Source organism: Symphalangus syndactylus, chromosome 11, assembly GCF_028878055.3.
Source record: "Symphalangus syndactylus isolate Jambi chromosome 11, NHGRI_mSymSyn1-v2.1_pri, whole genome shotgun sequence".
In the NCBI taxonomy this organism is placed as follows: Eukaryota; Metazoa; Chordata; class Mammalia; order Primates; family Hylobatidae; genus Symphalangus; species Symphalangus syndactylus.
Genome location: NC_072433.2, coordinates 66499600 through 66526530, shown reverse-complemented (window position 1 = coordinate 66526530; position 26931 = coordinate 66499600). Strand labels below are relative to the sequence as shown.

Here is a 26931-nt window from a genome sequence, read left to right as displayed (position 1 = left end):
GCTGCTTCTCTGGAGGTTAAGGGGATTTATTACACTCAGTCCTAAATGTTTCAAGTGCAGAAAGAACTGTGTTAAGTCCTAAATGTTAGTGGTGGAGGACATCTTAGGCATGAAATATTCTTTCTTATTGCCAATAAAGAAATTAAAGCTTTTGGTTGTTTCCTTTCTTTGCTTTCAGAGAGTAGTCTGTCTGTGGGAACTGTTTGGAGAATCTTGTTTTCCACATTGTGATCTCTGATTAAATCTCATTCACCATAGATATGATTTATATATCACAGATTTCCTTTCCCTCACATAAGAGATGCTTGTCTAGGCAGAGTATGCAGAAGTCTCATACTAACCTCCCACAGATGTCAGCCCTCCCTCCAGGGCACTCACTCTCAGTGCTCTCTCTTCACCTCTGACTAGTTTATCACACTTATCATGTGTCTCCTGGCATTTGGTTGAGTAGAATTCTATCTCCCTTATTAGCTAAGTGTCTCTGCTGAGGAGTCATTGCTCACTTGTGTGTCCTACTCACAGGTAAGGTGTATTAAGGTGTATTACCAATAAGTGCGAAGTCTTCCAGTTTGCCTGATTCCTACTTTTTTTTTTTAAACACATAAGAATGAACTCAAGGTTATCCCTATAACAATGTTGCTCTCGTTCCCTTGCATTGATTGCATTGGGAATGGCCCCGAGTGTGCCCATGGGAGTGTATTAGGAATAGGAATGTCATCTCTCATGTGTTGCACGGAAGTAAAAAAAAACAAAAAGGTTGAAAAGCACAGTGTTAGAGAATAAACTCTTTGATAAAAATGTCTGTGCCTAACTGGTTTTGTTACCCACACAGGGCCTAGCATTACGCCTCACACATAGTAGGGGCTCAATAAATGGTTTCAGAATGATCTAATGAATGCAATCCAATAGGTAAATACATTCCAGAGACATTATTCTGAAGAAGCAAAAGAAAAAAAAATACTGCATTTTGGGTGTGTTTTAGCACCATGTTTCAAAAAAGTGAATTTTCTTCTGGTAAAAGACTTTCTATAGGTAGAAATTGAGTTGCACATTGCTTACCGACAGCCCGTACCACTGTCCAGACCCATTAGACAAGGGTCACTTTCATAATCCACCATTGCAACAATGCCTTATGTTTTTCTGCCTAGGTTTCTGCCTGGTTCTGGTAAATTGTCATCACAAGTTATTACCCTTAAGTCTAACATATTCTGAAGGAATAGGTGGCTGACACTGTCATTTGAAGACTAAGAAATATTTGTCTAGACATTTGATCCAATCTGTATTTTTATTTAATGTGTAATTGGTGAGAAAATAGGAAAGACAAATTTAAATGCTTGCATCTCTAACCTTGTCACAGTGTCTGAGCATTCATTCATCATCATTATCTTGGATTCCTGCAGCCGGCAGACTTCATAGGAAAGCAAGCACTGAAACAGATTAAAGCCAAGGGGCTGAAACGAAGACTGGTCTGCCTCACCTTGGCAACGGATGATGTTGATCCAGAGGGAAATGAAAGCATCTGGTACAATGGCAAGGTGAGTGCTGAGGACCTCACTGCCAGGGGCTGTGGCATCTTCTGCAACAGAAACTCCCCTTGTTCCTATTTCCTCTTAAACCCTTTTGCTATTAATTATTTATTGGAGGGATGACACGCTTTTGATTTCTGAGCTGACATTCAAAAGACAGAATGCAATTGACTGAAAGGAAAATGAAATGTTGCTCATTTTTGAAAACATAAAATTCTATATATTCTGTTTAAAGAAAACAAACCCAAAGACTTGAAATACACTGGACCATGAGAAGGGTATGATTTAGAGGGTAAATGATCTATTTGCTCACCACATCCATGTCTGTAAATGCAAAAGATGGATTTTATAAAAAATTTGGCATTCTGATTTAACTTTTTATGGATCTTTCAGAAGGAGGCAATTAGCATATTAACAGGGAAAAAATCCAAATGAAAACATCCATGACAATAGAGGGTAGAACCTTAGACAATAAAGTGAAAAGTGGAAACGATTTGGTTCTTCAGGAAGAGTAAAATCACCTTCTCATTTTGGAATGTTACTTTTTATTCTTTCTATTTGTATTCAGTAAAACCAGTTAGTCAGATAACGTATCAATGGGACTTTATTTTCTCCATTTTTTCTCCCAAGCTTTCTGCATTCAGTTACTTTCTCCATTTTTTTATTACTATTTGTAAAAGTCAATTTTGTTGAAACTGAGTATGGGTGTGTTTTTCCTGGTGTTAGCAGGCATATGTGGGACACCCAGCTTAGACTATGGGGAGGGAATGGAGCCTTCAAAGCTCATCTAAACAGCTGTTCCGCAATGAACAGGGTCAGCTTGGTCATTACCCAAGACTCAGAGCTTCTGTGTCTGGGTTTTTTTCTTATTCACTGCAGCCTACTTGATATTTGTTTCCATTTTCTCTGTCTCATCAGTAACACAAAGAGTGCTAGAAGTGGAGAAAGCCAGTGGTGTTGAATCACAGCCTTTGGGACTAAAGCATGGGTCAATTTGACAAAGAACTAACATCTACTGAGTTCTTACTGTATACCAGATATTTTTCATGTGCTCTCCCATTTAACTTTACAGCACGCCTGCCAGATATGTATGATCATTTCCATTTTAAAGATGAGGCTTTGAGGGGCTCAGAAGTAACTTGCTTAAGGTTACATGGCCAGTGATTAATAGAACTGATCTCCAACCCAGGTCTAGTTTCCAGCTTTGAATTTCTAGTCCTTTCTTCTAAGACATGTTGAACACTTCAATTTGATCTCTTTTCTGTCTCTGTTGATGTCCCCATGCAGTTTCTTAAGAATTTATTTTATTTTTATTTATTTATTTATTTAGAGACAGAGCCTTACTCTGTTGCCCAAGCTGGAGTGCAGTGGCACGATCTCAGCTCACTGCAACCTCCGCTTCCCAGGTTCAAGTGATTCTCCTGCCTTGGCCTCCCGAGTAGCTGGGTTTACAGGTGCATGCCACCATGCTCGGCTAATTTTTGTATTTTTAGTAGAGATGGGGTTTCTCCATGTTGGCCAGGCTGGTGTTGATCACCAGCCAGGTGATACACCCACCTTGGCCTCCCAAAGTGCTGGGATTACAGGCATAAGCCACTGCCCCCGGCCTTAAGAATTTAATTCTATACCCACATTCTTGTGCATCTGAGTATCAGGTGGATGTTATTAGAGCCTGTGAAGCCAACTGACTTTTCTCAGATCTCAAGTGCCTTCGCCTGTCTGTAAGCCTGGATCGGCCGACCTCTATTTCCTTCTTAAATTGGGCTGAGTTTGCTCTTCTGTTTGAACTGTTCCTACCTTTCTCCCTGTCTCTTCTTTCTCTTTCTGTTCTGTATCTCTGGTTCAGCCCTCTTTTCTCAATATATATTCTTCCTCCAATTCGTGTTTGCTCACAATTCACATAACTTATACTTATAACCAGCTCTGCCATTACTTAGCTATTTGACCTGATCCTGAGCTGATCTCTGGGCCTCAGTTTTCTCATCTGTAAAATGAAGCCATTGGATGAGATAATGTCTTCTTGTCACTACATTTCCTCCTACCTCATCTTTCCTTTGTTTTATATTTTTCACTCTATTCCCATTCAGTTTTCTCAGTACTTCTTAATACAGTCTACACTTACCCTTCCACCAACCTTCTGTTTTACTCAGCGTGGAATGAAAGAGATACTATGCTGTATTATTCTGTATTCCCATGTCATCCACAATCAACTGATTTTTAGCCACCTTAAATATGATGATACCAAAATTAGTTTTAAAACCCTGAAAACCCAAGGTCTAATCTAAAGGTTTTTTCCTTTGTCCTATGCATGTACTGCATTTACATGCTATATTGTTCACCTTTCCTTGCCGTCTGCTTATAAAGCTGCTAATCCAATTATAGGATTCTATCTCTTAGATTTCCTAGTATGAGTTTGCCTGCTCTTTGATGTAAGGTCATCATTTTACATGCAGATAGTCTTCTTTTTGATCCTTTTTCAGAGGCCCTCCTTGGATCCTCTTTACTCTGGACTGATATGAAATAATTTTTGCTTTTTCTTTTCAGACTTTGTCTTGACTTGTGTTGCTTTTGGTATTTAGTATTTTATTCTCGCAAGCATTTCCAATGCTGGAGATAGAGTACAAATATATTCATTTATTGACTTTTGTGTGTGTGTGTGTGTCTGTGTGTGTGTGTGTGTGTCTACTATATGCCAGCGATATTCTAGGCACTGGGGATATAGCAGTGAACAAAACACAAGAATCTCTGACCTCATGGAGTTTACATTCCAGAGGAGGGAGAGATAGACGATGGACAAAATAAATAAAGTATATTGCATGTCAGATGGTCTTTAGTGCCTTGGGGAAAGGTCAAGTCCAACTGGGAGCTGGGCAGTGCTGGAGAAAGGGATTATAACCTTAAATGAGGTTTAATTTTTTTTAAATCAAGGCATAAAGATGGTCATGAGAAAGGCTTTCTTTATATTGGGTGGCTCAGTTATTAAAAGATGCTTAGCTTGGAAGGAAGTTTTGAAAAAGAGGTTTGTGGAGAGGTTTGGAGAGCTTAGAGGGTTTTTTAAAATTATTATTCGTAAACTAAAACACACAGGGACAGTCAAAGAAAAACACAATAGAACATCAAACTTAAATTATGTTAACTTCCTTCAAAGGCCATTTGCCATGTTATCTTCTGGAAGTCAGATAGAGACTTCTCATAATTTGAGAGAGAAATGAGAAAAGGCTAAAAATAAATGAGAATTATTCACATTGGTAAAAAGAAGGTCAATGTTTGTTTTAACAAAGAATGAGAATTTGCCAGGCAGAGGGTGGGGACAGATAGTTCTCACAGTTCACTGAACTAAAAGACAGAATGGATCTAATTGAACCTGGAAGATTTTAGGTAGAACTATTTAAAATTTATGCAAGGGAAAACATTTCCCTAGAGATTTAGCAATAAGGTAAAAGGAAAAGCCAGACTTCTGAAATACCCTGGGCTTCTAACCCCTGGATTAGAGAGAAATTCAAATAGAAATGAAAGTAAATTCTAGCAGAAAGCAAAGCAAATTTTAAAAATAGCACTCATAAATAAGGACTCTATTTTTTTAGGTTACTAATGCAGAATGACTGCAAGACAAATCACTGCTGGGATGTTAGGGAGATGAGAAGGGCTGAGGATTGTGGACTTTTGACCCAGTGAGTCAGGGGTTCACACCCTGAGACTGGCCTAGGTCTCTTCCTGTTTTCTGAAGATGCTCAAGCAAACCAGGTTAACTCTTCCAGGGCTCCAAACCCAAATCTCTTTCTTACAGATGGGGAAATGAAAACAAGGTTATCAAGAAAGTCTTTCAAAAAGCAATGATTAAGCCAGGCATGGTAGCTCATACCTGTAATCCCAGCACTTTGCGAGGCCAAGGCGGGCTGATCACTTGAGTTCAGGAGTTCGAGACCAGCCTGGCCAACATCGTGAAATCCCGTCTCTACTAAAAATACAAAAATTAGCCGGGCATGGTGGTGTACACCTGTAGTCCCAGCTACTCAGGAGGCTGAGGCAAGAGAATAGCTTGAACACGGAAGGTGGATGTTGCAGACAGCCAAGATTGCACCTCTGCACTCCAGCTGGGGCAACAGAGCAAGACTCCATCTCAAAAAACAAACAAACAAAAGCAATGATTAGGTGCAGCTGCAGAGCTGCTCCCAGGGCTACATGGCTGAGGGGGACAAAGGGAGTAACCAAAGGCAGGATGAGGAAATTGAAGCAATGGCAGCCATTGATGGCGAGGAATGGTGTGTCATTGATGACTGTGCCAAAATATTTTGTATTAGAATTAGCAACGATATAGATGACCCCAAATGGACACTTTGCTTGCAAGTGATGCTACCAAATGAGAACCCAAGTACAGCTCCACCTGTCTATCAGTTGGATGCTCACTGGCTTAAAGGGCAAGAACTTGTCCATTTATTGAATAGACTTGAGGAAATATATATGTGGCCACCCCATTTGGTTCAGTGAGAGTACCTGCTTTGTGTCCCTGGGATCCAGGATAAGTTTCTTTTCCTCCCAAAATATTTAATGAGAAAATGACAGAATATTGGTGAAAGTATTCTTTACCTGTGAGTGGAGAAAATAAGAGATGTTCCAATACAAAAACCTCAGATGACAGAACCAGGCCCAGAGGTAAAGAAAGAAACTGAAGAGGAAGATGTTGAATGTGAAGATGATCTCATTTTTGCATGTCAGCCGGAAAGTTCGGTGAAAGCACTGGATTTTGATATCAGTGAAAATCAAAGAGAATTATCTCCGATTGATCATGGCATTTCTGTTACAGACCAAATAAGTACTTTTCAGGCAGACTTTGATCCAGTAGTTTGTCCCAAACAGGTGAAAATGGTTCTTTCCAACTTGTGTGAGAATAAGAAAATAGCTAGTACCACCCACAGCATCTATGCCTACAGAGTATATTGTGAGAATAAACAGACCTTCTTACAGGATTGTGAGGATGATGGGGAAAGAGCAGCTGGTGGGCATCTTCTTCATCTCATGGAGAGTTTAAATGTGAGGAATATATGGTGGTGGTATCACGCTGGTATGGTGGGATTCTGTAGGACCAGATGACTGTAAACATAACTGTGCCAGAAACATACTAGTGGAGAAGAACAACACACATTCACCTGAAAATCATCTAAGGCTTTGGAAAAAAAACAAAAAATGTTCATCACTGAGTAATGGATTAAGTGAAAATCCAGGAGTATCCACTTGCAGTTATGGGCTGAGGTGACAATTCTTCCAACATATTTGTTAGCATAAATATTATGCCTCAATTTCTGTTGCAAATTGGTGATTGTGAAATTTCCAAAAGTGATTTTCTAGTCTCTGCTTCTTTGTTTAATTCTCATAATATAAAGCAATAAATATGGAGTGACAGTAGTCTTATTCCACACCAGGAAAAAAAAAGCAATGATTAAAATTCTAACCTCTCTGACCCTAATCCCTGCCTGTATCACTGAACTATGATCTAAAGGAGAAAAGCAATTTTAAAGCATGTGTTATACCTTGGCAGTTAATAATCAGCCAGAGATAAACTTTTACTAATGAATGTATTCACATTTTATTTTTCACAGTCAAAAAGTTTTCTTTTTTCATGGTCAATCAGTTTTCACAGTAAGTTTAGAAATCATATGGAGAGCAGCCGGGCGTGGTGGCTCACGCCTGTAATCGCAGCACTTTGGGAGGCCGAGGCAGGCTGATCACGAGGTCAGGAGATCGAGACCATCCTGGCTATCATGGTGAAAACCCGCCTGTACTAAAAAAATACAAAAAAATTAGCTGGGCATGGTGGTGGGTGCCTGTAGTCCCAGCCACTCGGGAGGCTGAGGCAGGAGAATGGCATGAACCTGGGAGGCGGAGTTTGCAGTGAGCTGAGGTGGAGCCACTGTGCTCCAGCCTGGGTGACAGAGAGAGACTCTGTCTCAAAAAAAAAAAAAGAGAGAGAGAGAGAGAGAAATCATATGGAGAGCTTCTGATTTGGGCTTTCAAAGAGAGAATTAAAAACTGGGACTACAGAGATAGGAGTCTGCAATTAAAGTCATGAACATGTTAGCATCTAAAATACTAGAAGTGCTATAGTAAGATTGTTGATTGTAATGTGCTCTTTGCTGAGGCAGCTGAATGATCACCAGGCTGATTTCCGTCTGTGAATGTCTTGAGCTCCAGGTATAAGCAGTCCACTGTGCCAGACGGTAGGACTTTAAGGATTAGTGCAGTGTTGTGTGGCCAGGAGAAGCCATTTGGAGCAGGGCTATATATCGTGTTTTACTTTTGTCGTCTTCCTTTTATTTTTGTTCCATGTAATGTTTTGACGACAGTTTTCTGTATTTTCTGCTTTTCCTTCTTTTTCATTCTTTCCTTTAGACCTGATTTCCAATAACCTTCTTATCTTTTAATCAAGCTTGTTATATAGACTTTTTTTTCGAGACAGTCTCACTCTGTCATCTAGGGTGGAGTGCAGTGGCCAGATCTCAGCTCACTGCAACCTCCGCCTCCCGGGTTCGAGCAAGTCTCATGCTTCAGCCTTCTGAGTAGCTGAGAGTATAGGTGCCCGCCATCACGCCCAGCTAATTTTTGTATTTTTAGTAGAGACGGGGTTTCACCATTTTGGCCAGGCTGGTCTCGAACTCCTCAAATGATCCACCCGCCTCAGCCTCCCCAAGTGCTGGGATTACAGGCACGAGCCACCACTCCTGGCCTAAACTAAGTATTACTATTTTGAAAATGAGAAATTTCAGAGTAATACAGATGTGTACCTTGATAATTACTTTTCATAATTTGTAAACTTTCATTCATCTCCTCAAAATGTGAAGTTTTCCTCCTGTGTCTCTGGCGTTGTTCCCCCAGACAGCATTTCATAAAACTTCCATTTTGTAAGTTGAATCCGTATTTTAGTTTTTTTTTCACCCAGAGATGAGGAGCACAGAGCTGTGACCGAGACGCTGAGGACTGTTGGGTTTTGTTTTCCAGGTGGTTGGCAACACGACATCTGGAAGCTATAGCTACAGCATCCAGAAGAGTCTGGCTTTCGCATATGTCCCTGTAGAACTAAGTGAAGTGGGACAGCAAGTGGAAGTTGAACTATTAGGCAAAAATTACCCAGCAGTCATCATACAAGAACCTTTGGTATTGACCGAACCAACCAGAAACCAGCTTCAGAAGAAAGGTGGAAAGGACAAAACTTGAAAAAAGACCTTTAGCAGTCAACTGATTTAGAGTTGCTAATGACTGTCCTTGAAATTATTATAATTGGCTCCCAGGGGAATAGAGGAAACCAGGAATTCATTTCAAAATCATCAAAGTCTAGATTTAGAATCTTAATGAAACCTTTCTGTTAAGTGTTTTCTAAGCAAGACAGAATAATAGTTAAATGATTTACATTGTCCTTTTAAATGAAGAAATTTGAAATGAATTTTTTTTATTACCCCACATTACCCAATCAGCAAAACATTTAGGTGTTTGCTAATATATACAATCATTACTATAACCTAATTAAAGGACATTTTATAATTTTAGTAACAAACGCATTCGGTTCTTGACAGCTGAAAACAAATTAATAAATTATCTTTTACATAAAAACATGTACAATATTGTTTATGGATTGACTTCATTGAGAAATCTTTCCTTAGATGAATAAATGAAAGTCTTAATTTTTCATGATCTATCTGTGATGAAAATAGTAAAACTTAACATTGACATATAGCCAACATTTTAATTCAATTATGTGAAATATTTACCATTTTCTTAATGACTTCCCTGAAAGGAGCTTTATAGGACATTATTATTGTCCTTCCAAAGGTTGTTTTAGAAGAGAAATTGCAAGAAAGAACAGAGTCTTCCAAAGGAAGAGGTAGTTGTAAACTTTCAGAAATGAAGCTGACATATAAATAGATTGTGCCAGTATAAACACAGTTTGAATACTGAACACCTCTCTTTGGGAAAGAATTAATGCAAGTTGACATCATATGGTGCTGTTCTGAATATCATTTCACAAAGCATTTGACAAAGCAGGTCAAACAAAAGCTTGAGAGCTGACAGGTTGTCCTTAGCGCTACGTACAGCAAGAAAAAAAATCAATTTAGAAATAATTCTTTGATACACTTTTTGAAATTATTGGGGTGTAGTTGATGGAATAAATCAATTTTTTTTGTAAAGGGTGGTTTATGATTTATAATTAATTTATACATACATTCGTTACACATTTATAGATGTTTTCTTAAGTATTAAAAAAACTGAATGTGAAGCATGATAAGATTCTGTCATTTGAATAAACTTTAAAATGATTTCTTAACGTGTAAGTTTTGAAAAGGTGCCAGTTTTACATTTTAAATGTTTTATAACAGTAGTTACATATTAGAACTCTTCACATGTTCATTTCTCTTTGGCATATCCTCTTAGATGAGAAAAGAAGGAAATCCCTTTGGTAACAAACTAATTTCCTAATTATTGGGAATATTATCTCGGTTCTTTAATCAAGTCCATGTTAGTGCTGGGAATTTGGGATATCCGCTTTTTTGACTGGGAATTGGGACATCTGCTTCTCATTCTCTGCCTTTCTATAACCCTATGACTTTAGGATAGTTACATACCATCTCTGGGTTCCTCCTCTGTGAAATAGGTCTAGACTCTTTTTTGGATACTATATTATCAAGAAGCAATAATGAAAGTATAACATTAAATTCATATCATATAGTTAATATAGCACTAAAACTAATGAATAAAAGAATAGACCATTCAGATGAATGTTAAAGTTTTAAAGAAATCCTACCCACAATATAAAAGAAGTCTACTCTGATTTCCTTATGAAGTTGCCCTCATTCTCTCTTTTGTTGTATGTTAGATGCTATTAGGTTTTGTAGTTTACCCCAGCACCCCTACTCATACTCAGCCAGTCATCCTAGCCTCAGCACCGGGGTTGGCATCAGCCAATTCATGGCCTTCAACACAACTTGGCCATGGAAAATTGAGAGGAGTTAACCAGATTTCTTCCATGGGAATTTGGATTGTGAACTATCAGAGGAAAAACTGGTTCGTACTAAAAGCTGAAGCTGAAAAGATGGATAGAAGTAGAAGCCATAAAGCCAAGGGGGCAATGAGAGCTCCTGATAAGGAGGGAGACATTGAGAGAGAATGAAAGACCAGTTCCCAAAGCTCTCAGCTCCTGATGGCTTGCTGGCCAGTTCTTGGGTGAGAACCTTGACTTAAAAGGGTCCAACTAAAACCACTAGCTTCTGAAAAGTGGAACACAGACAGAGAGAGGCCTCAGAGGAATGGGTCCAGGGTTAGCGTCAGCCATGAGCAGCAAACAGCCAGCATACTTGAAAACAGTCTGGTGATGTGCAGAAGTCCATATCTACAGCTCAGAAAAACATTCTCAAGAATGTGATGATGAATGATAGGCACTTTCTTCCCTTAAGTGAGGAAAGCTTTTTGGAATTGCAAAAACAGTTTCTAGTCAACACATTATCAAAACATTAATGGGTGGTGTTATGTTGCTAATGTTCACATCCTAACTAATCTGTGTCTTTCTTCTTTTCTACTGATAAGGAAGGATAACAGAAAAAAACATTTTAAAGTATACCATGTGGAGCATTAAATAGCAGACAGATGAGATTCTGGAATTTTACTGAGAAGATTTTGTGCATATTTTACTTGAACAAAAGGAAAGGTTGATATTATCAGGAAACACAGCAGTTGTGAAAGGAAGAAAGTTTTGGCTACGCAAACAGCATTCTTTAGCCAAAGTCCCAGGAAAGCGGAGCACCAAATATCAAATTAATTATATCCTTCTTCTGATGAATCTTAATATAAAAATATAAATTATCATCCTATTTTTATTTATCCCCCTGCCACTAATGAATTAGAATAGTAGTAGTGTATTTAGTTTGTTTTCTGTTGCTATAACAAAATGCCTGGGTCTGGATAATTTATAAAGGAAAGAGGTTTATTTAGCTCATGGTTCTAGAGGCTGGGAAGTTCAAGACCTGGTGGTTGCATCTGATGAGGGCCTTGTGCTGCTTCATAGCATGGCAGAAAAGCAGAAGAGGTGAGAGGGCATGTTTGTGAGAGAGAAAAGGGGGCTGAAATCCTGCAATAGCTAACCCATTCCTGAGAGAAAGGTAATGAGAAAGGCCATGACCCAGATACCTCTCACTAGGCCCCACCTCCCAACAGTGCCACATTGAGGAATGAAGGCTCCAACAATTGAAGTTGTGGGGAAAAATTCAAACCATAACATGTATGGAAAGCTGCATTATGAATGATAAAAGGGTAATACATTATTTAATTGTATTTTCTCCAGGAAAAGATTTTGGAAATATTAGCATGCCATGAAGCACAGAGGTGGTGGGGTGGTGATACAAAAGCTGCTGGGCTAAAAAATCACAAGACCTGCTTTTCCCAGGTCTGCCACTAACCAAGCACAGTCTACATAACATCTACTAATGCCTCTCCTGTATTTTAAGTTCTATGAGTAATTGCTTTTCTTAGTATTCATTAGTCTACACATGTTTGTGGAGTACTTACTATAGGCCAGGCACTGAAAGAGCAGTGATGAACAAGACAGACATGGCCCTGCCTTCATGAAGTTTATAGACCAGAGAGATCAAGCATTTAACTAAAAAAAACAGGGAGATGTTTAATTACAAATCATGATGTCATGAAGGCCAAGGGGAGAGAACATTTTGAGAAGGAGGGGATGGCTAACAGTATCAGAAGATAAAAAGATGTCAAATAAGACTAAAGGCTGAAAACCATCCCTCAGGTGAAGCAGAGTGGTCATGGGTGCTACCGGGATGAACAATTTCAGGATACCAGTGAAGGCCAAAACCAGACTGTATTGAAAAATGAATAAGAGGTAAGGGTAAGAGACAGGGAACATGTGATCTTACCATCCAGGTGCAGTTTGCTAATAAGACAGGTTATAATGGACATCAGAAAGCATTTAGCTGCAAGTAAAAAAAAAAATCCTATCAACAGTAATTTAAGCAATTATTTATTTTATGAATTCATGTAACAAGAAGTCTGGTGGTAGGCTTGATGACATCATTAAGTATTTCAGTTCTTTTTTATTTACCCTACCAAGTCCTCCCCTGCCCCAATTTTATTCTCATATATACGTGTAAATGATTAAACTGGCTTTAAATTAGCACATTTTAATTGCCTATGCTTTAGCAAACATTGTATTCTACAAGTAAGTTAATTTGGAGAACTCCCAGCTATACCAATAGGCCTCCAACACTCATAGACTCAGCTACATGCATTCATTTTGAAAGTTCTTAACTGCTAGACTGATTCAGACTTACCTCCTTTGCCTAACTTTTAGAAATTAATGGTATATTAATGGAGATTATTCCATATCATCCTTTTTTTGTCATACGATATGACTATTTTAATTTTTTTAATACAAGTGCTTACATTGGTTTTAGATACTTATGCATGGTTAGAAGGAATTGGCTTAGAGCTGATGCTTAAGAAATGGATATACAATGGGCTGGGCATGGTAGCTCACACCTGTAATCCCAGCATTTTGGGAGGCTGAGGCGGATGGATTGCTTGAGCTCAGGAGTCTGAGACCACAGCCTGGACAACAGAGTGAAACCCCTGTCTCTGTTAAAAAAAATTAGAAAAAGAAATGGGTATTCAGTGTAAAATGTCCTATACAGAAAAAACAGATGCAATTCAGTAGTATATTTTGAGTACTGTGCCAACTCTAAGGCTCAGGCTGTATGAAAGGTAAAGAAAGGAAAAAAGCAATAAGATAAAAGTCCAACATCCTGTTTCTTGATCTGACTGGTGGTTACATGGTAGTTACTTTGTGATGATTCCTTGACCTATGTACACTTTCGTGCAATTGTCTTATGCACAAAAAAGTGCTATGCTGGAATATTTTTATAAGAATGGCTCTATTTTGCACTGTCTTCTCTCTCTAGTTAGTTTTAAGGAAGTAGGAGGTGGTAAGCAATGGGTGGGATGAAGAGGTCAAGGGAGTTTCAGTTTGAATTGGCCATAGTGGTTCTTATCCAGACTATCAATTTCATAAATTTGGAGAATCTCAGAACTAAAATAAATCTTTTTCTTTTTTTCTCTGACCCTTTTCCTCCCAATGCTCACACACACATACACTAACTCAAGAACAAAACCAACAATAAATTGAAGATGCTTCTTACACACAATTTTTTTCTTTTACCCTTTTTTTTTTTTCTTTTTTTGAGATGGTCTCACTCTGTCACCCAGGCTGGAGTGCAGTGGCGCAATCTTGCCTCACTGCAACCTCCACCTCCCAGGTTCAAGTAATTCTCCTGCCTCAGCCTCCCAAGTAGCTGGGATTACAGGTGAGTGCCGCCATGCCCGGCTAATTTTTGTTTTTTTAGTATGGACGGGTTTCACTATGTTGGTCAGGCTGGTCTCAAACTCCTGACCTCAGGTGATCCACCTGCCTTGGCTTCCCAAAGTGCTGGGATTACAGGTGTGAGCCACCACACCCAGCTAGAGAATTACCTTTCTATATGCTTAGAATCTTGATGGTTCTTAATGCATTGACAGTAGTTAACACTAATGAATAACTTATATTTGTTAGCTAAAAGAAGGATAAAAGGACCTCAAAAACACCTCTATAAGTTATGATCTTAAAGGCCTTTAAGAAGACTCTCTGCTCCTCACTTAGATAAGGTAGTAATAAATCCATTCCTATCTGTTTCTAAAACTAAATAGATCATAAAAATATTTAATAGCTGGCATCTAAATTAACAAAGTTTAGTCTTCTTTCTGATGTTCAAGTCTATCTCCTTCTGGACAGTTCAGGGTGGTAATGAAGCAATAAGTAACACTAACCACAATTTGCCACATGTAGTTAGTGAACTTCAAGTTTTCTCTCTGAAGAAAGACCTCTTACCACGCTCATCTCTCCAGCAAGGAAGCTCTTGTTACTCTACCCCAACAGTTAATCATTTAGAGATAAAGCATTTAAAATTGTTTAGTCTTTGTATGTCATATTTATCATATTCAAAGACATTGCAACAAAAATAGGAGAAGCACCAAGATGCAGGAATCATGACTTCTGAATGTAGCTTATAACCAGTCAGCACAAGCCAAAAACCTTGCAAACTGCAGAAATCAAGAGGCACGGCCTTAGCATCTATATGATTCTCTTAGTGCGTGGCCTGCAGGCTTTACAAAGGTGTTCACTGGGGAAGACTTATTCTTGGTCCTCTGTTCTCAATTATAATGAACTTTACTTTTTGTTGAAATGTAAACTATGTTATTACATTATTATTATTATTATTTGAAATAGATGATACATGCACAGAGTTTAACATTTAGAAGATATAAAAGGGTATATGGTGAAAAGTTATTCTCTTTCCCATCCCTGTCCCCAGTTAACCAGTCTATCCAGAGACAACCAATGTTATTATTTCTTCTGTACATTCTTGAAATACTCTATAAACATGCATGCACCTCTCTCTATATATATCTATATATATGCATATATATACACATCTGTGTTTAAGCAAACGAGAGCATACCAACCATAGTGTCCTTTGCCTAACTTTTAGAAATTAACAGTATATTGGAGATTATCCATATCATCCTTTTTAATGATTGCTTAGTATTCCACAATTAATTTAACCAGACCCTATTATTGGCCTTTTTCTATTACAAATAAGGCTAAAATGAATATCTTGTTGTATATTTCTCACACTGAGTATCTCTATAGGATAAATTCCTAGAACTGGGATTGCTGAATGAAAGTGTACGTGCATTTTGATAAATATGCAAAGTTGTTCCCCTTAGAAGTTACGCCAAATTTCATTTCTTTGATGAATGTATAAGAGGGCTTGTTTCTTTACACTCTCCCCAAAGCATTGAGTTATCACTGGTATATTATTGGTGTTTCTATTTGAATTTCTCTTTTTGAGTGAGATTGAGCATCTGTTCATATATTTAACGGCCACTTGTATTTCCTCTTCTGCAAACAATTATGTTCCTATACTTTACCCATTTAAAAATTGGTTTGTTGGTCTTTTTCTTACTGACTTTAGGAGTTATAAGAGATTTTCACTATGGGTTAAATAGGTTTTGTGAGGGTTAGAATGCAAGCCAGGTGATTATGTATCTTATTTCTATGTAAAAAATATGTTCAGAGTTCCAGGCACCCCACATGCCAAACAATGAGCTTTTATCTCACTTCTGAATTGGGAGCTGCTTTTATTTCTGTCCCAATTTTTGCACCTTCTAACTGACTGGAGTAGTTTTTACTGATATGACTATGTACTGGGAAAACCCTAAAGGAAACTAATGATTAAACCAACTCAAACAATAAAAGAGTTCAGTAATTGGTAAGATGCAAATTGGTAAATACAGTAGCCTTCATGTCCACAAATAATAGCCAGTTAAAAGTTATAATGGTAGAGAAAGCACCATTTCAATAGCAAAAGAGAAGATAAAAATATTTAGAAATAAGTTTAAGAAAAGTGCAAAACTGATATGAGGAAAACACTTCTAAAAGGTGCAAAAATAGACCTTAAATGGAAAGGCACTCCTTATTCTTAGATATGATGACTGAATATTATAAAGACTTTGGGGCCAGGTGTGGTGGCTCACACCTGTGATCCCAGTACTTTGGGAGGCCAGAGCAGGAAGATCACTTGTGCTCAGGACTTCAAGACCAGCCTGGGCAACATAGTGAGACCCCATCTCTACAGAAAAGCTTTAAAAATTAGCTGAGTGCGGTGGCTCACACCTGTAGTCCGCAGCTCCTCGGCAGGCTGAGGCAAAAGGATCTCTTGAGCCCAGGAGGTCGAGGCTACACTGAGCCATGATTGTACCACTGCACTCCAGCCTGGGCAACAGAAGGGGACACTGTCAAAAAAAAAAAAAAAAAAAAAAAAGAGAGAGAGAAAGTAAGAAAAAGAAAAGGAAGAAAACATGTAGGAACAGCCAGGAAAACACTGAAAGTGAAAAGCTATGAAGAGTCATTAGCCCTACCATACATGAAAACATACTATAAAGCCTCTAAATCTGAGACAGTCTGGTGCTATGAGTAAACAGACAGGCAAGTAGAATATAACTAACTGAAAACCTAGAAATAGAGCCAAGTATATGTGGAAATTAAGCATATGCTAAAATTGGCATCTCATATCATTGGGACAAAAATGAAATTCCCTATGAATGGTGCTGAGACAACTGGCCAGCCATTTGGAAAAAGAAAAGGAGATCCATATTCCACATTGTACACAAAATAAATGCCCATGGATCAGGGATCTAAATGTAAAAATGCAACTATACAATTACTAGTAGAAAAAATGGGCAAATTTTAGTTTAACTTTGGTATAAGGATAGTTTAACTGTGACTCAGAATCCAGATGTAATCATAGAAAATATTGATAAATTTGTCTAATGTTAAAAAAATTTTCCTAATCCCAGCACTTTGGGAGGACGAGGCGGGCAGATCATGAGGTCAGGAGATCAAGACCATCCTGGCTAACACGGTGAAACCCCGTCTCTACTAAAAATACAAAAAATTAGCCGGGCGTGGTGGCGGGCGCCTGTAGTCCCAGCCACTTGGGAGGCTGAGGCAGGAGAATGGCATGAACCCGGGAGGCAGAGCTTGCAGTGAGCTGAGATCGTGCCACTGCACTCCAGCCTGGGCGACAGGGCAAGACTCTTGTCTCAGAAAAAAAAAAAAAAAGAAAAAAGAAGAAAAATAACTTTTCCATGTTAAAAACACCAATTTGACAGCTGACAAACTGGAAGAAAATATTTGTGATAAATACCACAATTAAAGGGGTAACCTGTGTAATATATAAAGAATTCTTAAAATTGAATGGGAAAAGACCAAAAAACCAATTGAAAACAACACAGACAATTCACAAAAGTGACATTAAAAGGGCCCTTCATCACATGAAAAAATGTTCAATTTTATTCATAAGAGAAAAGCAAAACCAAAATACTATACTGATATATCATTTCTCGTATCAGATTAGAAAAAAAAGTATAGTACTTTTAAAAAAACACTTAAGTTATTTTAGAGCAGTTTTAGATTCACAGCAAAATTGAGAAGAAGGTACAGAGATTTCCCATATAACCCTTGTACCCACACATGCTTACATCCCCCATTATCAACATCCCCCACCAGAGTGGTACATCTGTACAGCTGATGAACCTACATTGACACAACATAATCATGTAAAGTTCAATCTACTTTTGGGTTTATTCTTGGTGTTGTACATTCTATGGGTTTGGATGAATGTATAATGACATGTATCCACCATTGTGGTATCATAAAGAGTAGTGTCACTGCTCTAAAGCCGGGGTCCCCAACCCCCAGGCCATGGATGGTACTGTCCGTGGCCTGTTAGGAACTGGGCGTCACAGCAGGAGGTGAGCAGTGGGTGAGTGACCGGAGCTTCATCTACACTTGCAGCTGCTCCCCAACACTTGCATTATCGCCTGAGCTCTGCCTCCTGCCAGGTCAGCAGCGGCATTAGATTCTCGTAGGAGCACAAACCCTATCGTGAACTGCACGTGTGAGGGATCTAGGCTGCGTGCTCCTTATGGGAATCTGATGCTTGACGATCTGTCACTGTCTCCCATCAGCCTCAGATGGGACTATCTAGTTGCAGGAAAACAAACTCAGAGCTCCCACTGATTCTACATTATGGTGAGTTGTATAATTACTTCATTATATATTATAACGTAATAATAATAGAAATAAAGTGCACAATAAATGTAATGTGCTTGAATCATCCTGAAACCATCCCCACACCCCTGCTGCCCGGTCGGTGGAAAAACTTTCTTCCACAAAACCAGTTCCTGGAGCCAAAAAGGTTGGAGATTGCTGCCCTAAAAAATCCTCCATGCTACATCTACTTATCCCCACTTCCCAAACTCAGCAACCACTGATCTTGTTTACTGTCTCCATAGTTTTGCCTTTTTCAAAATGTCATACAGCTGGAATTATATGGTATGTGGCTATTTCAGATTGGCTTCTTTCACTTCGTAATATGCATTTAAAGTTCCATCATGTCTTTTCACGGCTTGATGGCTCCTATTTTTTTATTGTTGAATACTATTCCATTGTCTGGATGTACTACTGTTTATCCTTTCACCTACTGAAGTATATCTTCATTGCTTCCAAGTTTTCGAAACTATGAATAAAGCTGCTTTGTAAACATGTGTGCAGGTTCTTGTGTAGATGTGAGTTTTCACCTCCTTCAGAGTGATACCAAGGAGTGTGACTGCTGGATTGTAGGATAAGAATAGGTCTCGTTTTTTAAGAAATTGCCAAACTGTTTTCAATATACTACTCAGTTGCTAGTGATGAAAACTGGTACAACCCATACACATATACAAATGAGGGGAAATAGAGTTAGAGGTATTCATTATAAACTCATGGTTTTATACATATGTTTAGATACAGTATGTGGTGTGGTGTACATATAAACACTTCTATGTGTATGTGTGAGTGTGTGTGTATACAGTTCATATCTTTGTCTTGAGAGAGATCCTAGAGGTGATGACAGCCCAGTAACAATGAGCACATCTAAAACACAGAGATTGGTTTCTAAATGTCATCCCTGAAAAGAATCAGGGTTCTGGCCAGGCGTGGTGGCTCACACCTGTAATCCCAGCACTTTGGGAGGCCAACAGGGGTGAATCACCTGAGGTCAGGAGTTCGAGAGCATCCTTGCCAACATGGTGAAACCCCGTCTCTACTAAAAATACAAAAATTAGCCAGACGAGGTGGCATGTGTCTGTAGTCCCAGCTATTCGGGAGGCAGAGGCAGGAGAATCTCTTAAACCCTGGAGGCCGAGATTGTAGTGAGCTGAGATTGCGCCACTCCACTCCAGCCTGGGTGACAGGGTGAGACTCTGTCTAAAAAAAAAAAAGAGTCAGGGTTCCTTGGAGAAATGTCTAATTCCAGGATTGGGAGAGGAAAAGTGCAAGCTGAGGCTAGAAAATCTCATTGTATCAAAATGTGTGGACATGCTCAAAGATTCAAGAGGACATGCCAAAAGGATATGAGCCAGATTGTTGGGGCTCCCACTGGCCAAAACAGAGAAAATTTGAGCATTGAAATAACTACAGTAAAGGATTATAGCATATTGATTAAAACAAGAATTCACGAGTTCATAGTGAAATAAATAAATGAGAAGGGAAAGTTCTTCCTTACAGTAGAAAGGCAACTCATAAATACAGAGGAAATGAAGGAATTAGAAAATCAGCATTTGGTAGCCATCCTAATTATAACTAATTGAAACAAGAAGCAAGATACTAAAACTGGTAAGCAAAATAATGTGTGTGAGGCATAACAGGATATTTACATATTCTCAAATTATCTCTTCATAAAATATTTATTAATTACAAAAAGAAAATATTAACCTTACAATGAAGAAATGTTTACCCTAACAAAGTTATCCCATAAGAAAGCAATTCAGCATCATGTGCCTCTTAATAGGAAGCACCGAAAAACATACCACATCACTTTTTGTGGTATTCCTGCACAAATCCATAACCTTTATCTAATCGTGAAGAAACATCAAACTCCAATTGAGAGATTTTGTAAAATAACTAGCTTGTACTGCACATCATGTGTTCAAAACATAGATGGAAAATAGAATTAACTCTTCTATTTGCACATTTCCAGAGCACTATTAACATATGCTTTTATTTAAAAAACATAGGATGTAAGAATCTGTGCAAGTTTAGCTAGTTTCAGGAGAAGTTGGTTAAAGGAGGAATTGTTCCTGCAGATTAGCACCCATCAATTATTTCTTCTTGATTTTTATCAAGGAGACTAGGGAGGAAGAATTATGGGGGAGAAAGACACACAAAACCACAGCGGAAATTCTCAGTCCTTCAAGGTCTTCTACAGGGTGTTTAAATGAAAAGTTCAATCCTTGACATAATGAGTCAAACAGTTCTTCAAAGTTATTCTTTGAATTTAACTAATGCTAAAATTTTCACTTTTTTCTGCTAAATTTCATTGATTCTACTAAAGTGCATATAACATAAACTAATCTACTTCATGCAAAGAAAAAAGTGTTAAGTATGTAAGAGGCAAACATTTCATGTGTTAAAGGATTCTTGGGGAAAAAAAGGTAAAATCATGACCCTCATACAAATATAAAAGTGAATACATGATTTTATTTAACTCATTAATAAGGAAATTGGCAAGGTGTTAAAACCAATTCCAAGGACAATCCAAAGAACAGATCAGGAATACTGAAATGTGCAAGCGGAGGTGAAGCTGTTTTCCTTGGTAGTAAATCGTGGAGGGGAAGGATTGTTACTCCGCTGGATGAAGTTCATTTGTGTATATATAAATAAGAATTATTTTCCATTGTTATTTATCTATAGCTTATAAAGTTGTAAATAACTTCCACGGAATCAGACTCAACCTGGAAGGGTATGTTCTCTAGGCAATGCAAAAATTTTCCCCTACACCTGTTAACAGCTATAATATGTCCAGACAGAGAGTAGACAGAAAGTCTGAATGGCAACGGGAATCTACTGGTCATACGGCTAACTTCCCAATTCAATAAGCACGTGACTAAAGGATTTTTTCCTTCCACTCACAGATATTTCAGGCTAACTAGATACTGTGTGCTTCTTAGGGTCACTGCTTAGCGGAGGAGCCAGCTCTGGGTGGGGTCATATCCGGACAAGCGAATGAGCTATTATTCAATGACCACACAACACTCCAAATCCTCCCAGGGCAACTTGAAAGTAACTGCACCTTCCAAAGCGCACCGTGCAACCAGACTGTGTGTTTGGCCTCCTGTTTGCTAGTGGCGAGGAAGTGGCTTCATGGGTGTACACTACGCATAAATGAATGTGAAAGACTATTTAGGCCTCTGCCTTTTCACCGTCCTCCCACCTGCCACAGGCTGGGCTCTTGTGCTAGAAATGACTTGCTAGCTAGACACCATGGTTCAGGATCTGAGTCAGAGGTTTAACCATTTATAAGCTTTTTTCTTATGAAAAACTGGCACTAATTATAATGTCTAGCTGCCAGAGTTGTTGCAGGCTTTACAGGAGACGCGGGCTGTGAAGACGCTTTGTAAATTGTGAAGCGTTATTACAGAACACAGCTTTTTTTTTTTTTTTTAGGAAACCACTGTGCAAATTTCATTGCTGGGGAAGATAACAGGCCTTGATGCCCTCCAAGCGTCAGCTGAGTTTCCAAGAAGCCGGGCAGCGGGCGCCCGCGGGTTCGTCTCTAGCTCCTCCTCCGCCACAGCGGCCGGGGGCCCGGGTCGGAGGCGGCGGGGGCCGAGCGCCCGGCCTCGCAAGCCCACGGCCCGCTGGGGATGCCGTCCCGCGCCGGGGCGGAGCAGGCCCCGGCAGCCCAGTTCCTCATTCTATCCGCGGTACACGGGGCTGGCGGCGCCACAGGCGCTGGGGACTGCGGGCGGCCAAGGATGGGTCCGCGCGGCGCGGCGAGCCTGTCCCGAGGCCCCGGACCTCGGCGGCCGCTCTTCCCCGTCGTCCTCCCGCTGCTGCTGCTGCTGCTGTTGGCGCCGCCGGGCTCGGGCGCCGGGGCCAGCCGGCCGCCCCACCTGGTCTTCGTGCTGGCAGACGACCTGGGCTGGAACGACGTGGGCTTCCACGGTTCCCGCATCCGCACGCCGCACCTGGACGCACTGGCGGCCGCGGGGGTGCTCCTGGACAACTACTACACGCAGCCGCTGTGCACGCCGTCGCGGAGCCAGCTGCTCACTGGCCGCTACCAGGTACGCTGCGCCCCCGCCGCCCGCGCCGCCTCCGCCCCGCCTTTCGCCTGCGCCCTCCCGCTCCTACCCGGCCCTTGAGGCCGCGGGCGCTAGCAGGCGGGTCTCGGTCTCCGGACCCGGTTATGGGCCCCGGCGACTTCTCGTCAGGACCTCGCTCCTCCAGGCCGGCAGCCGGCCGCGGCCTCTGCGCATGCCCGGCTTCGGCGCCCCGCGGACCCGCGCCCCTGCCGCCGGGTTGGGCGGGTGGCTTTGTCTTTCGTTTTCTGAAGCTCCGGGCGAAGGGGTTCATGGGAATGCCGGGTGCTGGGCGCCGCGGCCCGCAGGCGGAGCGGTCCTGAGATGGGAGGCTGGGGAGGGCGCGGGCTGGCAGCAAAGACGAGGGGGGAGGTAAAATGAAGGGGTGCTCTCCGTGGGTGCGACCCTGGCCCCTGGAACCCAGCGTTCACGGGTTAGGAGTGTCCCACCAAAGATTATTTTTTCCAGGTTCTCAGCACCCCTGGAATGAAACCTGATGCTAGGTTGATTTTTCTTAGGCTGCTGACATTCCTTTCACATGTAACCTTGTGTTGAATTCTTCTGAGCATCTTCACTATCTCTTTAAAAGCTTCCCTTTAGGAACGGCTCCGCAGTTAACGAAGGAAATATAAATGTAGAGCGTGCATAGATGTTAGAAGGCTAAGAATAGCAAGAACAGTTGCATAGCATTTTGTTGTTTTTAAAGTGAATTATTGAAACAGCACACGAGGTGGTTGTCTTTACCCCCTTTTACAGACGAGGCAAGAAGCCTGTATAGGCTCGTTGGCATAAGAATCGCACAGCTAGAAGGTGGTCAAGGCAGTGTCTGTTGTGCTTTTCCTGCATCCACTGGTCGTCTCAGGCTTAGGAAATTGGCCTTTTTTCTCTTCAATCTGAATACGATTGTCGTGTTTCTAAGACCCTGAAGTTATTATGATCATATTAAATATAGTAAATGGGTACTGTTGGATACCACCTGCATGCCTCCACAGAGTACATATGCTGTTTACGCAACAAAAATATTTTGAGCTTACTGTGCCACTGACAGGGGATATATATTTGAACGTTGCCCTTGCAAGTATGTGTTCGCATAACCTTTCAGATCAACCTTAGCCTCACGTGGTCCTAAGATCAAGGGAAAGGAGGGCTTACTTGTGATAAAGCTTTGCGCAGTGGTCTGAAGGCTTTTATAAAGAGGAAAGATTGGGTGTTGCTAAGGGTGAGAAATAGCTGTAGCCAAGATTAGAAATGGGAGTAAAGGATGCTTCCCTTCACCATCCACCTTAGTACTTTTGGCGGTTCTGACCTTGGCTGCTACGTGTAATCAGGAATCCCCTTCATTGTGCAAATCTCACCCTGGACACTTTGTGGGAGTAAAGGGATGTGCCAGTAAAGAAGAAGGGAAAGGTGAGGTTTGCCCCAAAGGGTTCTGCATTTGCCCTGAAGTAAGAGAACTAAACTTAAATTGCAAAAGAATGGAAGGGCCATTCATTTCTCCAAGTTCTTCCCTTCCAAAAGACTTGGACAGGAAAGCAAATACCAACTTCAGAAACCCATTCCTGGGCCGGGAACGGTGACTCACGCCTGTAATCCCAGCACTTTGGAAGGCTGAGGCAGGTGGATCACCTGAGGTCAGAAGTTCGAGACCAGCCTGACCAACATGGCGAAACCCTGTCTCTACTAAAACTACAAAAATTAGCCAGGTGTGGTGGTATGTGCCTATAGTCCCAGCTACTCGGGAGACTGAGGCAGGAGAATCGCTTGAACTCGGGAGGCAGAGGTTGCAGTGAGCCGAGATTGTACCACTGCACTCCAGCCTGGGCAACAGAGCAAGACTCCATCTCAAAACCAAAATAAAACAAAAAACCCATTCCTGCAATCAGTTGCTTTTGTCCCCTAACATCCTCCCCCACCAGTCACCAACATGCAGTCTTGGAGAACAAACTTTAGTATTTAGAGTACCGCATGGTTATGAAGTAAAGGATGAGTAGAGAAGCTGGGCACTCTGAAAGGTTTAGAGACCTCTCAGTGTAGCTGATTCTAAAACATCCTTGCTTCCCCAAACATTTTTTTTCTCCACTTTTCTCACCCACTTTATTCTGTTAGAGTTCATGAGACCCAAATAGATATTACCCAGGGTGAGCAAGTTTCCACTTTTAATGAAGTAGAAATTTCTGGGAAGGCTCAGGAGTCTCCCTCAGATACTATATGCTGGTATTGTTCTGAGCACTTACAAGTGTTAACTCATTTGATTCTCACAACAACTCTATCATCTCTGTTCTATAACAAGGAAACCGATGCTGGAAGAGGTTAAGAAACTTGCCCAAGGTTGCAGGGCTAGTAAATGTTGGGCCAGGATTTGACCCAGGCCGCGTGACCCTAGGGTTGATGCTTATAACCACTAAGCCATATTGCCTACTCAAAATTATTAAAAATAACATCCCAAGGGCTGCTTCATACATACTGAATAATCCCTGTATTACCTTTGGACATTTGGGTCATTCCTAAACATCTCAATGTAAAGAATCAACACATCATATTTCTGAGTTAGAAATGGCCTATATTCCGTGTAAAATAAAAATAGATTTTATTTCTGAGTCATGTTATGCATCTAATTGTAGACAATAAAATGAAGGAATTTTTTGACTGTTTCAAAATGAGTTACTTGAAGGAAGTTGTTAAGAGTCATATCTATGAACTTGGCAGTCATGCTTTAAGTTAATATTTACAGACCCCTTTCTCATAGTTATTTAACTTTAGAAAAGAAAAGCACAAGTTGATAAACAAGCCTAGACTGACTGGACTTTCTATTCTCACGAAATCCTGAGTTTTAGTTTTTTTTGGTTTAAGAAATTATGTATTGAGTAAAGAGGACTGGTCAGGAACTGAGATGTAGGTTTCAGTCTTGGCTGCGTCAGACTGTGACCTCGCTGGCCATCATTTCCACATCTGTGAAACAGAGGAGTTGGGCTGGACTCTAGACTTTGACTAGCTCTAAATTAATTTAACTCTAAGGCTTTTGTGTCCATTAGGGCGAGTTTCTAACTTGGCAAATGCACATTATCATACTTATCATACTAACCCCATCTACTGGTAGAAAGATTAATCTTGCCCAACACAAGATGTCTTACAAATTGCGTGTACTACTTGTTCTGCTGCTAGGAACTTATTTAATCGGGAACCTGAATTCAGCCTTTTATATTGAGACATTTAATTGTTCAGAGCCCTCACAAATGAACTATTTTAAACGTGCATGCTATGGTGAAAAATGTGTGGGGACTGGGTACAGGTTGGAGGCAATGGAGGAGACTAATTAGCAGATGGGGTAAGTAGTTACTGGTAAATTCAAGAACTAGAAATTCAGGTCTCTCTACACTCAGGCTAGGGGCCTTCCCACAGCCCTATGACTCATTCATTCATTAGTTGTAGTTGTGAAATCTTTAAAAAAAATCTGTATTTTATTTTTAAAATAGAAAATACATTCACATGGCTTAAAAACTTAAAAGCTGAAAAAGGGCTTACAGTGAAAATCTACACACACACACACACACACACACACACACTTCCTTAGACATCCGGTTCCCATCTTTGTAGACAAACAATGCTCTGAAATATATATTTATATATATCATTTCTCTCTTTTTTCTGTATGAATGGTAACATACTCTTCACACTGATCTGCAGCTCCTATTTTGTTTGTTTGTTTTTACTTAACATTTGAAATCATTCCATTTTGTTGACTAAAGATTATCCTCACAGCTTTTAGGGCTGCATAATATTTTGTTAAATGGATACATTGTAGTTTATTTAGCCAGTTACATACTGATGAACATGTAGGTTGTTTCCAGCCTTTTGATATATCAAAGAATGGTGAAGTGAATACTTTGTACATATGCCATTTTGTACATATTGGAACATATATGAAGAATAAGTTCCTAGAAATGGAATTTTCTGGGTTTAAGGGTAAATGCATTTGTAATTTTGATAAATATTGCAAAATTGCATCTTAAGAGATTGTACCAATTTACATTCCCACTGGCAATATTAAGTTATAGTTCACATCCTATATAATTTACCATTTTAAAGTATCTAATTCAATGGTTTTTTGTATATTCACAAGATTGTGCAACCAATATTTTCATCACCTCGGAAAGAAACCACTTAACCATTAGCAGTCACTCTTCATTTCCTCATTCCACCAGCCCTTGGAAACCACCAATCTTCTTATTATCTATGTGGCTTTACCTATTTTGGACATTTCATATAAATGGAATACAATAGATGTCCTTTCATCTATGTTGCAGCATATATTGTTCCCTTTTATGGCTCAATAATATTCCATTGTATGGACATGCCACATTTTGTTTATACATTCATCAATTGATGGACATTAGGTTGTTTGTACCTTTTGGCTATTATGAATAATGCTGCTGTGAACATCCATGTACAAGTTTTTGTATGAGCATATTTTTTCAGTTCTTTTGGGTTAATACCTAGGAGTGAAACACCATATTGTTGCAGGACTTCTCCTTAGTTCAGCTAACGATGAGGTCCTTGTCTGTCCCACGGCCATGAAAATTCAGGCTCGCAGACAGCTTGAAGGGTGAGTAAAGCAGGGTCTTATTGGGTG

General features: G+C 40.1%; 2 protein-coding genes and 1 pseudogene across 3 annotated transcripts in view; all 3 read left to right on the top strand.

Annotated features, from left to right (window-relative positions):
- The window catches only part of DMGDH (dimethylglycine dehydrogenase), a 69626-nt gene extending 59792 nt beyond the window's left edge, over positions 1-9834 (top strand). The window contains exons 15-16 of the mRNA XM_055298717.2: positions 1401-1535; positions 8520-9834. Coding sequence (XP_055154692.1) covers positions 1401-1535; positions 8520-8735 — 351 coding nt within the window. The 3' untranslated portion in view covers positions 8736-9834. The remainder of the gene's footprint in view (positions 1-1400; positions 1536-8519) is intronic.
- On the top strand, positions 5709-6780 carry LOC134731872 (protein IMPACT-like; annotated as a pseudogene).
- An 11601-nt stretch (positions 9835-21435) lies between the features above and the next one.
- The window catches only part of ARSB (arylsulfatase B), a 193133-nt gene continuing 187637 nt past the window's right edge, over positions 21436-26931 (top strand). Inside the window, exon 1 of one of the 2 annotated variants that reach the window (XM_055297911.2) lies at positions 21436-22286. In XM_055297911.2, coding sequence (XP_055153886.1) covers positions 21864-22286 — 423 coding nt within the window. In that variant the 5' untranslated portion in view covers positions 21436-21863. The remainder of the gene's footprint in view (positions 22287-26931) is intronic. The other variant, XM_055297912.2, reaches the window with a different exon arrangement.